The sequence below is a fragment of the Petaurus breviceps genome, unplaced genomic scaffold (assembly GCF_028583685.1).
Source record: "Petaurus breviceps papuanus isolate PSGF00001 unplaced genomic scaffold, PetGlider_PUasm1.0 90633, whole genome shotgun sequence".
NCBI classification, from domain to species: Eukaryota; Metazoa; Chordata; class Mammalia; order Diprotodontia; family Petauridae; genus Petaurus; species Petaurus breviceps.
Window position 1 is genome coordinate 1,837,714 of NW_027187293.1, and position 12,666 is coordinate 1,850,379.

The 12,666-nt window shown below is 38.6% G+C and overlaps 1 protein-coding gene across 1 annotated transcript; it reads left to right on the forward strand.

Moving 5' to 3' along the window:
• The first annotated feature begins 4,978 nt into the window (after positions 1-4,978).
• Positions 4,979-12,452, forward strand: MAP1LC3C (microtubule associated protein 1 light chain 3 gamma). Its single transcript, XM_069064458.1, has 4 exons — positions 4,979-5,158; positions 5,273-5,328; positions 5,526-5,632; positions 11,367-12,452. The coding sequence occupies exons 1-4, from the start codon at positions 5,101-5,103 to the stop codon at positions 11,605-11,607; spliced, it is 462 nt and encodes a 153-aa protein (XP_068920559.1). The 5' UTR covers positions 4,979-5,100; the 3' UTR covers positions 11,608-12,452.
• Positions 12,453-12,666: the final 214 nt, after the last annotated feature.

Here is a 12,666-nt window from a genome sequence, read left to right on the forward strand (position 1 = left end):
AGCTGTCAAGGTGATTTTTATAAAAGGTAGGCCTGACTATGACCACCCCCCCCCCATCCTCCCTCAGTGAGCTTAATGCCTCCCTGTAACCTCTAGAGTCATACATGAACTTATTTGCCCACATTTTCCTACATTTCCAGTCTTCCTCCTTACACTGTTTTCTCTCCTCAGTGCCAGAAATACTGGCCTACTTGCAGCCCTTGGAACACCATACTCCATTAACCAATGCCATACCTTTGACTAATTGTCTCCCCACCTAGAATATAGAATTAGTTCCAATTTCCTTCAAGACTCAGCTCAGATTCCACCTGTTCCAGGAAGACTTTGTTGTTTCTCAGATGCTGATTTCTTCCTCCATCAAAATGCCTTCCATTTTCTCTGTATTTTTCTTGTATCTATATAGTTGTTTATAGGTTATCACCCCCACTAACATATAAACTTCCTGAGGATAAGGACCATCTTTTTGCATTTCTTTGTTTTATCCAGCCCTTACATCAATGCCTGGAACATAGTAAACTTGCAATAAATGCATTTTGACTTGACTAATTTTATCTATTTTGTACATGCCAGTTTTAATATCTGATTTTATAAAAACAGTGACTATGTAACACTGTGTCTGTGTAAACACTAAGGCATCTGCATGGTCAAGGAGGAAGGCATACAAACTAGCTGAGCACTGGGGCACACTAAACCTTGATACAATGACCATAAGAAAAACTTCAGGTAACTGCTACAAGGAATTTTGTTTTGAAGTAAATAAAACTTTTGATATTGCTGCTATTCTAGGAGCCAACTTAAGTATTTATGGAGGCTAGTTGAACAGACTTTAAGCTTCCATAACCATTAATCAGGAGTTGATTTTAAAATGGAAACAATAATTGGCTCCTGCTGCAATCTGACACTAGAGAAATAGCTTCTGTGTTTAATTAAATTAATTGGTCTGAAATTCTGCTGGCAAATGGTATAACATAATAATAACAAGAGCAAAAATAGACATTTATATAGTAATTGAAATTTACAAATCCCTTTATATATCTTCTCTCCTTCAATCCTCACTATAACTCAGTGAAGTAGGTAACTAAAGGGGTTATTAATTTATTTTTAGAGATTGGATAACTAAGACTCAGCTGAAGTGACTTGTCCATGGTCACATAGCTAGTGTCATAGGTGGGATTTAAATCCATGTCTCTATTGACCAAAAAATCCATTACTCTTTCTAGATATAACTGGAGTTAAACCCAGGAAGGAAAAAGAAATTAATCCATTTTTTTCTGCAACAATTAAAATTCTCCTTAATCATATCATTAGCACGATTAGGACCATGTCTTATCTGAGTCTTGTTATTTATGCCCTATGTGCTGTAGGAGGAGACTTCAACAAACATCATCCCATTCCCAGACTGACCTCTCTATAAAGTCAGGGTTAAAGCCCTTGGAAAGATTCCTGAAGTAAGAAAAGAGAGTTCTGTGGCAGATAACTCAGTCCAGCCTTGGAGTCCTTTCACTACTGAAATCCAGACATCTTTCTCCTGTTTCTTTTTCTAATGTCCCTCAAAATTTGATTTCTACAGACAATTTCATTAGGTCCTTGATTCTGAATCAAGGTGAACTTATGTCCATGACAGAAGGAGCAGCTCTTTTTGCTGAGGCACTGAGTGATCTTTGACTAATGAAGAAATGCTAAGCATATACCCCAAGGAGGTCAGAGGCAGAAAGACAGGTTCCATATACACCAAAATACTGGTTGTAGTACTTTTTGTGCTAAGAACTAGAACAAAAGTACTAAACAAATTCTAGGAAATGGCTGTAACAAAAAATTATTTTTCTGGAAGAAATGTGTATAAAGAGTACAGATAAGCATAAGAAGACTTACATGAACTAATACAAAATGAAGCAAGTAGGAATAGGAAAAACAATATGCACAATGATAACAGCAAAATATATAACACACACCCCATTCAAAACTGTATGCTTTTGGCTAAGCCTGAACACAAAGAAGAGAGATGAAAAACAGTACTCTCCTTTTTGTGAATAGGTAGAAGATTATGAAGGTGGAAAAAAAAAGTGCCAATCTTCAGAAAGATGGGTGGAAATGGAGTCTGCAAACTGTGACCAGTAATCTTAGTTTGTATTCCTAGCAAAATTCTAGAAAAATTATTAAGTGAATGATTAGTGGGAATTTATAAAAGGAAGTAGTGATCATATAAGACTGGATATGTTGGTAAGAGTGCTAATATATCATGAGAATGGCTCAATTGCTTATAGTCAAATAATGTTGGACATGCATTTAAAAAACAAGTTAGAGAAAACAGCTCTTCTTCTTTATGACAGATATATTGACAAGACTGGTTTGATCAGAGGAATAATGTAGCTTTTTTAAATCTGTATTTTTAGCAAAGCATTTTTGGCTTTGGGCTTTTCTTTTGGACAATACGTAAAGATGCAGGACATGTGGTAGTAGAGTTAGGTAGATTTAGATCTGGTTGAATGGATGTACCTAATGAGTAGTTATTAATATATTGCTATATTTTATAAAGGACATTGTAAGCTGGAAAGAATCCAGAGGACAGTAGCCTGGATGATGAAGGATTTTGATTCCTTGTCATATGAGTACTGATTAAAGAAAATGGAGATAGCTTGGAAGAGAGGAGACACGATACTGGAAGGAAGAAGAATTCAGTTTGTTCATATTGGCCCCTGACAGAAGAACTAGAAGCAATGAGCAGAAATTGCAGAGGCAAATTTAGTCTTTATGTAAACAAAATTGCCTCCTAATTAGAGAAATTGCTACAAAAGTGGAATGAGCTGTTTCGAGACCTAGTCTTGCCCTGTGGGAATCACAAACATGACAGTCAACAGATAATTGCCGATGCACCTAATGCCTATTAAATGCATGGCACCATGGTGGTAGAATACAGAGCACTATCATTTCTTACTTTAAAAAATATATTTATTGATAAATTTGCAAACATATCTGGGTGGGGAAATAAAATATGTATTCAAAAAGTTTCCTTATATGACAACTGCTATTGGAGTTAAGAAGAAAGAGAAATCATTATGCAGTCAGCAGTAATCAGGAAAAGCTTCATGGATGAAGTGGGATTTCAAGAACTTGGAAGACAGTTAAGAAGATTTAAATAGGTGAAGGGAAAAAAAATATTGGGGGGGGGATCAAAAGCAAAAACATAGAGATGGAAAAGTAACTCATTCAAAGTTTCTTACCACAATAAATGTAGAGACACCAGTCATGGTCTAAAAAGAGGGACAAAAGGTTGAGAGTATAAAGTCCTGGGTTTTTATCCCAATAAATGTTTCCCATTCAATTTGACAAGCATTAAACGCCTACTATTTGTAGAGCAGGGGTAACTAAGTGGACAGTGAGCTGGGCCTTGAATAAGAAAGATCTGAGTTCAAATTTGGACTCAGAGACTGATTAGTTGTGTGACACAGGGCAAGTAACTTAACTCTATTTGCCTCAGTTTCCTCATTTGTAAAATAAGTTGGAGAAGGAAATGGCTAATAACTCCAGTATCTGCCAAGAAAATCCCAAATGGGGTCACGAAGAAGGATATGAGTGAAACAACTGAAGGACAAATTTGTAGAGTACTGAGTTAGTCACTTATGATACAAAGATGAATCAGACATGATTTTTTTTCTCTAAAGATGGTTGTAGTGTAATAGGAGAGAAGGGATATGTATAGAAATATCTAATACTTCCTACTAACATTAGTATAACACAAATAAACATAGATAAGTATAAATAAGAAATATTCAAAAATTGCATAAAAGATTAAACAAGAGAGGTATCACTTTCACCTAGAGAGAAGAAGGGAAAGCTTTATGGGGAGTTGGCACCTGAATTATACCTTTATAGTTGTAAACGATTTCAACTGAAATTGTTAAAAAGTTAAAAAAGAGTTAATTCAAAGCACAAAGGATGCTATAAGAAAAGAGATGGGAAAGTACCGAATCTAGTAAGAGAGTGACAAAAGAGTCAGTTTGGCTAAAGGATAAAGTTAATTAAAAGGAGAAGTCTAACATAAGACTAAGAAGGTGGGTTAGAGGATGACATGAATTTCAAGCTAAGGAGTTTAGACATTATCTTAAAATGCAATAGAGAATTATTAAAGATTTTTGAGTAAAGAGTAACATGACTTGAGGAAAACTTTGGCAGTGGGGTATTTATATGTTTATATAACATAATCAGTGTAATGTATTTATATATTTAAAGTGAGGGGGGAAATTGAGGCAGTAAAATCAGTTAGGAAATTATTGCAATAGTCCCATCAGTAAGGTAATGAAGAACAGAACTAGGCTGGTATAACATTGTAAATGATAAGATTAAGAGAAATGCGAAAGACCTGGAGTAAGAGACAGAATGGATAGGGTTTGGCAACTGATTAGATGCAGATGTTGAAGAAAGAGAGGAGTCAAAGGTGGTTCTCAAGCGGTAAAATGTACTAACTAGCCCAGATCCTTCATCTATAAAATAGAGAATCTTGGGAATAATGCTTGTCCTCCATTCCTTATGAAATCCATCCCTCAGTAGGATTCTGTCAGGGGAAAATCATACCTAGATTAGAAAGCAAACTCAAAGCAGAACTTTGCTATAGCACTTGAGTCTAGATCAGAATTGAGTATATAAGGCAAATCAATCTTGGATTCCACTCAAGAAGACATAGTTATTGAAATACCCAAAGAGGGGTTTTCACCTCTGAAGAATTTTATGGAATAGGGTAGATAGGAAGATAGCTGGTATAATGATGCCTTCCTTTCTTTAGGCTTCGAAGGGAAAATGTTCTCTGATAATGAGCAAAGCAACTTTGGACTTTCTCTGACTAACAAAACAGACCCACTTTTCCATTTCCATCTGTGAGGCTGACCTCTACTTCACAGGCTGTGGGTTTGGGTTGTGAGGGGTGGGGGGAAAAGGGGAGGGGGGAAAGCATGATGTCACACCCAGGACTATATAAGGTACTTCATTAGGCTCTTGCAGACAGTTAGAAAGCAGCTGGAGAAAAAGAAATAGCAAAGTCCTTAGTTAGAGGGGAATTTTCAAATTTGCATTAAATCAATCCTCACAGAAAACCTGTTGAATAAAATGCAACCTCAGCAGAAAAGCCAAACCATTCGACCTTTCAAGCAACGGAAAAGCTTAGGTACAACTAAGGGGATCCTCCTAGGGCAAGAGAGGTGGGGAACGAGGGGGAAAGGATGAATTCAGACCTCATTTCATTTGTTTAACTCTTCATGTGCCACTTGCACTTTTACAGCAACCAGAAAAGAGGAAGTTGCTGGGATCCGGGCAAAGTTCCCAAGCAAGATACCGGTAAGCAGGTCTCTGTTGCAGAAGGTGGGTGGGGTTATGGTACTGCCTTGAGCACTGGAACAACCACAGGGCCCCTGGATACACCATCCCACTAACTCCCACCTGAACTCAGTGTTTCAGGCAAGGGATTGTATTCAGCTCCGCTCAGAAAGGGAGCAGCTGGCCTTGGTTCAATTTCTGTTTAAACATTTTAACAGGTGATAGTTGAACGTTATCAGAAGGAGAAATACCTTCCCCCGCTGGACAAAACCAAATTCCTCGTTCCCCAGGAGCTGACCATGACTCAGTTTCTAACTATCATTAGGTAGGTAGAAAAAGTAGAGATGCCGCTCTGTATGTGCGGGAGGGGTGGGAGGAGTCAGGGAGAAGACCGCTTTCGTGCTTCTCTTGGACGGTCTCTGGGAGGGGGAGTCTGTCTGTGATTCACCCTTTCTCTTCAGGGTGGCCAGGAAATGTTGAACTTGTACTTAACCTCTTGCAGAACCCTAGCTTGGAGAGCCTCAGCCTGACTGACTTAAAGCGAGCATTACTAGGGTTATCCTAAAGTTACAGGTGCTTCTTCTTCTTTTTTGATCACCTGACAAGGCTTTTTTCTCCCTTTTGGAATTTATTCCAGAATTTTAAAGGAAGCTATCCAGAGCTTAGTGTAAAAAGGGCTAATGTTTCAAGTCACTCTGACTTTATGTATTAAAAATTCAGAACTACTTACTGTGTACTCTCTGTCTCCCTCTGTGGGGCTCCCTCTGTGTCTTTGTATGTATATCTGTATGTCGCTGTGTCTTTTTGTCTCTCTGTTTTCTCTGCACATCACTGACTACATATATATATATATATATGTATATATAATCTCACTGTGTGTCTCTAGCATTTGTCTGTGTCTTTCTCTACGTTTCTGTGTCTCTCTGTACTTTAGTGTGACTGTTCCCTCTCTCTATATGTGTGTATACATACATGTGTATATATGTGTGTATATGTGTGTTTATGTGTGTGTATACCCAGAGCACCTTAAAGTACCTGCTACCTCCACCATATCCCAGAGGATTCCATTACCCTCTTCCCTTACCTCGTCCACCAGCAAAATAGGATAGAAGTGAAGGAACAGAAAAGAGAATTGCCTTCTGGAAGCCAAGCATTAAGAGGTGGAATTGGCACATAGAATCATAGAGCTCTAACTGGAATGGAACTAGGAGACCATTTAGTCCAATGCCCACAGTTTACAGATGAGGAAACTTGAGGCCCATGGAGGCCAGATGGTTTGTCTGAAACCATACACAGAGTGAGCATCAGAGTTGGGTTTTGAAACCAGCTCCTCAGACTTGAGAGACAGTGCCTATTCCAATGACCCAAGCTGCCTTGGCTATCCATTAATCAGTAAATATTTATGAAGCATCTACTGTGTGGAAGGCATTATGCTAACCACATCATCACCAACATATGAATTCAATAAAAAGTACTTGAAGCTAAAAATAGATGTCTAGGAGCTAAGTAAATATGGTTTACTGTATGATTCTCCACATACACAAAAAAAGTAAACTGGGGACTTTCCTGGGGGAGTTTTGTAACTTAAATAAGCAGTTTTCTCCCAACATCTCATTCAGTGATCATTGCTTAAGCATCTGTTATGTTGGAGGCACTCAACCAAGCAGCTGGTGCTACCAGGATGACACCATGGTAGTCTGTGCCAAAGAGTTTACCAAGGAGTAACAGGACCATGTGTACATGCATAAGTGAAACGTAAGGCAGAATGTGATGACAGTTTCTTACACAGTCCTCTTCCTTGTACTTGGTAGATTGAGCTGCTTATGTGAGCCAGTGATGGTTCGATTCATAACAAAACAAGACATTTTAAATGGGAATATACCATAAACCAGGTCAAGAAAATTAAGAAGAGGGAGGAGGAGAGATGGGGATGGAGAAAATTTGGAACTCAAAAACTTGTGGAACTGAATGTTGTGAACTAATAGTAAATAAATTTAAAAAAAAAAAGAAAAGTAAGAAAGGAAGAACATCTCTCCTCTTATTTTTGGAAGGAGGCAGCAGTCATTGACAAGTTGTTTTTTTTTCCTTAGTACAGTCCTCCATACTGTATTTTTCTCTATTCCTGTCATGGAAGTTACTGTGCTGGAGTTATCCCTTTGTGATTGGGAGTAGGCAGAGAGTGAATAATTAGCTGGGGTTTTTTTGACACTAGGTCTCCCTATCTCACGCAGACGGGAATTACAGTGGCCAATCATGGACTGACCTAGTGTTAATTGGCAGTGAAATTTTGACCTGCCATGTTTTTCCTACCTAGGTGGATCACTGTTCCTCAGGCAGCCCGTTGGCCCTCTGTCCTAGAAAAGGGTACTAGAGCTGGAGTCAGAAATACTTGAGTTCAATCCTGCCTCAGACACTTGCTAGCTGTGTGACCCTGGGTAAAACACTTCACCACAGTTTCCTCATCTGTAAAATGGGGATAATAATAATAACACCTGGCTCCCAGGGTTGTTGTGAAGATGTTATGAGATATGTATAAAGAGCTTCACAAACCTTAAAGTGCTATAAAAATGCTAGGTACTATTATTATGGTGATTGTTCTCTTTGCACCATACTTGGTGTGAACACCCATTGGCATTAAAGGCAGCCAGGTGGTACAGTGGACAGAGCACTGGGCATGAAGTCAGGAAACCCTGAGTTCAAATCTAGTCTCAGACACTGAGTAGGTGAGGCTTTGGGATAGTTACTTAACTTCTATTTGCCTCTCTTTCCTCAAATGTAAAATGGGTCACAGGGTTTCTGTGAGGATCAAATGAGATGCTTTTAAAGAAGTTGGCACAGTGCCTGGCACATAGCAGGCACTGTATGAACTTTTATTCCTTTCCTTTTCCCTTCAGCCCTGTTGCAGCTCAGAATTCTTGATTAACCAGCCTCAGTCTCTCTATGGCAGAAATTACAGGTGATTGCCACCATGCTGTGACAGAATTAGAATTTGTAATCACCAGCTACCAGTTCAAATTCCAACAGTGACTTCTCCCAAATGATACTGGAGTGTTTAATAGAAAAAGAATAGTGGTTTGTTTTAAATGTAGGGTTAAGGCTATAGGTTGAGCTAAGCACTGGTGGTTCTTATGTGCTTGTGCAGGTGCCCAGTTTCCCCAATTCCTTGAATGTACTTAAGCCATCAGTTCCCTTTCAGCACCTCCCCTGGAATTTGGGCAGAAACAATTAGAAGGAAACTAAAAACATAGTTGTTCTGCTTTAATAATTCTGACAGAAATATTTGGTGGTGGGATAGAGCTGAAACTTGTTGGTTAAATTGAGGACTTTTAAGTTCATAGCAAAACTGGCTTGTTTATTTAACATTTCTTAGTAGTCTGTTATCTCTATTTTCTTTCTCAATTGACTAGAAAATGGCCTTGTGTATCTTTCCCAGATAATAGTGAACCTAAAGATAGGGACTGTACTTGTGATTTCATTTGCTATAAGGAAATTTCCTCTACCATGCAGCTCTGAGTACTGAAATTGAGTTTTGGAAATCTGCCTAAAGTCCTAAGAGGTTATGTAACTTACCCAGGGTCACATAATCAGAGGCATCTTAACCACAGCGTAGGCAGCCTTATAGTGGCCATGGCCGATTTTCAAAGGAACTGGATAGAAATTTTAATGACCAAGCTTTACCCTGGAAAAAGAGATGAGAAAGAAATTATCCTACTTTGCATTCACTATTGTTTAAATGTCATAATCAGGTTGATCTGTTGGTTAGTTTTGTTGAACTTTGGTTTGTTGTAGTTTTTTTATTTTTCCTTAGTAACAAAGGATAGATGACATGCTAGGGAAGGAAGGGAGAATAATACGTTTGGGAATAAACATGATGTGAAAAAAATTCAAATATTTTTCAGGAACATTACACAAAGGCCCCAGTGTAATCTGGAGAAAAGAGGTTGGGGTTTGCAAATTAGGAACCCAGGGTTCTAGTCCCCTCTCTGCCACTAATTGGCTGTGTGACAATAGGAAAGAAGGGGAATTCACTATGTGCCAGGCACTGTGCTAAACAGTCTACAAATATTATCTCATTTCATCTTTCCAACAACCCTGGGAGGTAGGTGTTATTTTCATCCCTACTTTATAAGTGATGAAAATGAAGCAGACAGAGAGCAGACTTGCCCAGTGTCACAGGAAGTGCCTGAGGCTGGATTTGGTCATGGCCATGCCCAGTGCTCTATCCAATGTGCCACCTAGATGCCTATAGACAGAAGATTTCCCAAGTCCCAAGTTTTCCTCATTGGTGTTATAAGGTATCAATATTTGCCGCTATGTACCTTACAAGATTGTTGAGTCCCAAAGGAAATAATAGATGTGAAAAGATAAAAATGCTATATAAATATATGGTAGTATTTTAAGAAATAGTTGTATAGATTTTCAAGTACTTGTTGAGCAGAATTAGTTTGGGTTGTATCCTCAATGGGTCAAGTAAGAGAAAACATGGGTACTGTTAATGCTCAATCAGCCCTCTTTAAAATAGGAGGGGCTACTCCTCTCTCACAGTGTACATAAAAAGCTCTACTTTGGAGTCAGAATATATGGGTTCACAGCTATACACCCCACACACACACTTTGCTGGGTCTCAGTTTCTCCCATGGTATAGTCAAAAGAGAGCTTAACTTGAAGTCAGGAAGATGGGTTTGAGTCCATCCTCTAAAACTTCTGAGTTATATGACCAAGGACAAGGAACTTCAGCTTCCTTCTTAGTGAAATAAGGCATTGAGGTTGTGAAGCAGAAAGGTCTCTAGACTTCTCATCAGGAAGACCCGAGTTCAAATCCTGTCTCAGACACTTACTTAGCTGTGTAACCCTTAATCTCTCTTAGCCTCAGTTTCCTTGTCTTCAAAATGGGGATAATAATAGCATGTACCTTCCAAAGTTGTTGTGAGAATCAAAAGAGATCATATATGCAAAGTGTTTGCAATCCTTAAGGTATTCTATTAAATGTTAGCTATTACCATTAAAACAGGAATAATAAAAACATGTGTGCATGGTATTCAATCATTTTCTTTGTTACCTTATTTGGGGTTTTCTTGGCAAAGATGCTGGAGTGGTTTGCCATTTCCTTCTCCAGCTTATTTTATAGATGTGGAATTGAGGCAAACAAGCTTAAATGACTTGCCCAGGGTCACACAGCTAATACATGTCTGGTGCTAGATTTGAACTCCAGTCTTCCTGATTCCAGTCTTGGCATTCTATCCACTGTGTCACCTAGCTGCCTAATAATGATACTTACCTCACAGTATTATTGTGAAAATTAATCCAGAGCATGACTGGCACTCCACAAAATCTCAAAGAGTATATAAATGTTTTTTGGTATGGTGGTGGTGGTTGTTTATTTTTTAACCAGATCTATGATTTCATTGGTGTCAGAAATTCCTTATGAAGGAAACTTCCTCTCCCAAGGCAGATCATGCCTACTGTGCAATGTAGGCCTAGAGAACTGCCTGAAGCAACAAGAAATTAAATACAAGCCAAATTCCTTGTCCCAAGGTCACTCAGCCAGTAGAAGAAACTTGAACACTGGTCTTCAAAATACTGCAGTTTATTCTCCCTCCACTACACCAGGCTGCCTTCTCTAGCTCTTAATGACTTTTATTCATAAAATTAGGGAACTGAATTAAAGAATCTCTAAAGACCCATTCAGTACTAAATAATTTTATGAGGTATTTCTGGTGGTCCACCGAGAGCTCAGAACTTAGTAATGCCAACCTTGGACCTAAGATAAGAGTACTGGGCTTGGAGTCCAGAAGGTGCAAGTTCAAATCTGGCCTCAGACATAAGCTGTATGCACAAGTCCGTCATTTAACCTCTACTTGCCTCAGTTTCCTCAACTGTAAAATTGAGATGATAATTATAGCACTGACCTTCCAGGATCATTGCGAGGGTCAAATGAGATATTTGTAAAGCACTTAGTATAGTGCCTGTCACATAGTAATAAATGAATATTTTCTTCCTTCTTAGACCTATAGCCTTCTATATTCTGAAGCTGATTCCATCCTCCCTTTCTGTCTTAGGAGTCGCATGGTTCTAACAACCACTGAAGCCTTCTACCTCCTGGTGAACAACAAGAGTTTAGCAAGCATGAGTGTGACCATGGCAGAGATCTACAGAGATTACAAGGATGAAGATGGCTTTGTGTATATGACATATGCCTCCCAGGAGATGTTTGGCTGCCCTTTGCTCATGGCCAACCCTGAGCTGCAGCAGAGTTTTGGCCCAGGCTCCTGCAAACACCTTCAGCCCACATCTGGTTAGGAGGTAACTGTCCTTTAAGTGATTCAACAAACTCTGGCAAGTGGGATTTGTTTTCTCCAGTGAAAAACAATCTGGGCTGCCGTAAACTAAATAGAACCAATGAACAAAATCCAAGCATCTATCTTGTTTTGGTCATTAAAAAAAAAGTGTAAAGCCCTTAGAAAATATTATTGTAAACCAAGCCTCTGTTTTTCAGAGTGGGAATGGGTTAATTTATATAATGCTTCCTATAATTTTATTGAAGAAGACAAGACTGAAAGTTGAAATTGTGTTTAAATGTCAAACAATTCTACCAAGTCACAGAATAGGGAGAAACTTGAATGGAGGTGTCATCTGTCCTGTGCCCCTCTTTGAGAAAAGACTATACTGAAATCCTCTGAAGCTATAGAGAATCTCTGTCCTACAAGTTGTTTCTGCTTGGATAAAAAACAAAAAGACCTATATAGCTCAGGAAATCCTGTTTAAAACATATCTGCAAAGTCTGCTTTTAATAAAGCCTCTGCTGCTTTATTTCAATAGTTAATATCTGGTCCTTTGTATTGCTTCTTATGTAGTCCCAAATCTATGACTGCTCAAAATTCAAAACCATTTTTAAAAAATCCTCCAATGTCCAGATACCAAATCTGTACTACTTCTCTGTAATCCCTGACCACAGCTAAGTCTGTCTTCTAGTCTGCCTGCTTTAATCATTGCCTCCAACATGTAGCCTTTGAGACATTTCACTTCTGTTTAATCACCACATGTGATGGCTTTATCTCCTGAAACATCCCTGCTCCTTTAAATTTCTTGCTTGAATTGCTTGCAAACTTTCCAAATAAATCACTTTGGTGGTGTTATCAGGACAAGCCCAGTTCATTTCTTTTTTTGGAGAGGGAGGGGGATAAGATTGATAGTGGTGGCAATTGTGGTTATTTGTTGGCTTATTTTAAATCTGTTTCAGGAAAGGACATCATTCCCAGAGAGTGAGTTTCTTGTGCAATATCCATTGTTGGACACCTGAGAGATTTCTAATGATCCCTCCATTATAACATTAAACTAATAATACAATCTTGAATCTTT

What these genes read in the sequence shown, in the direction of transcription:
- MAP1LC3C (XM_069064458.1), top strand. Translation starts at nt 5,101, where the DNA reads ATGCAACCTCAGCAGAAAAGCCAAACCATTCGACCTTTCAAGCAACGG. An exon ending in CAAGCAACGGAAAAGCTTAG is followed by an intron (nt 5,159 to 5,272) that starts GTACAACTAAGG and finishes GCACTTTTACAG; the next exon opens with CAACCAGAAAAGAGGAAGTT. An exon ending in CAGTTTCTAACTATCATTAG is followed by an intron (nt 5,633 to 11,366) that starts GTAGGTAGAAAA and finishes TTTCTGTCTTAG; the next exon opens with GAGTCGCATGGTTCTAACAA.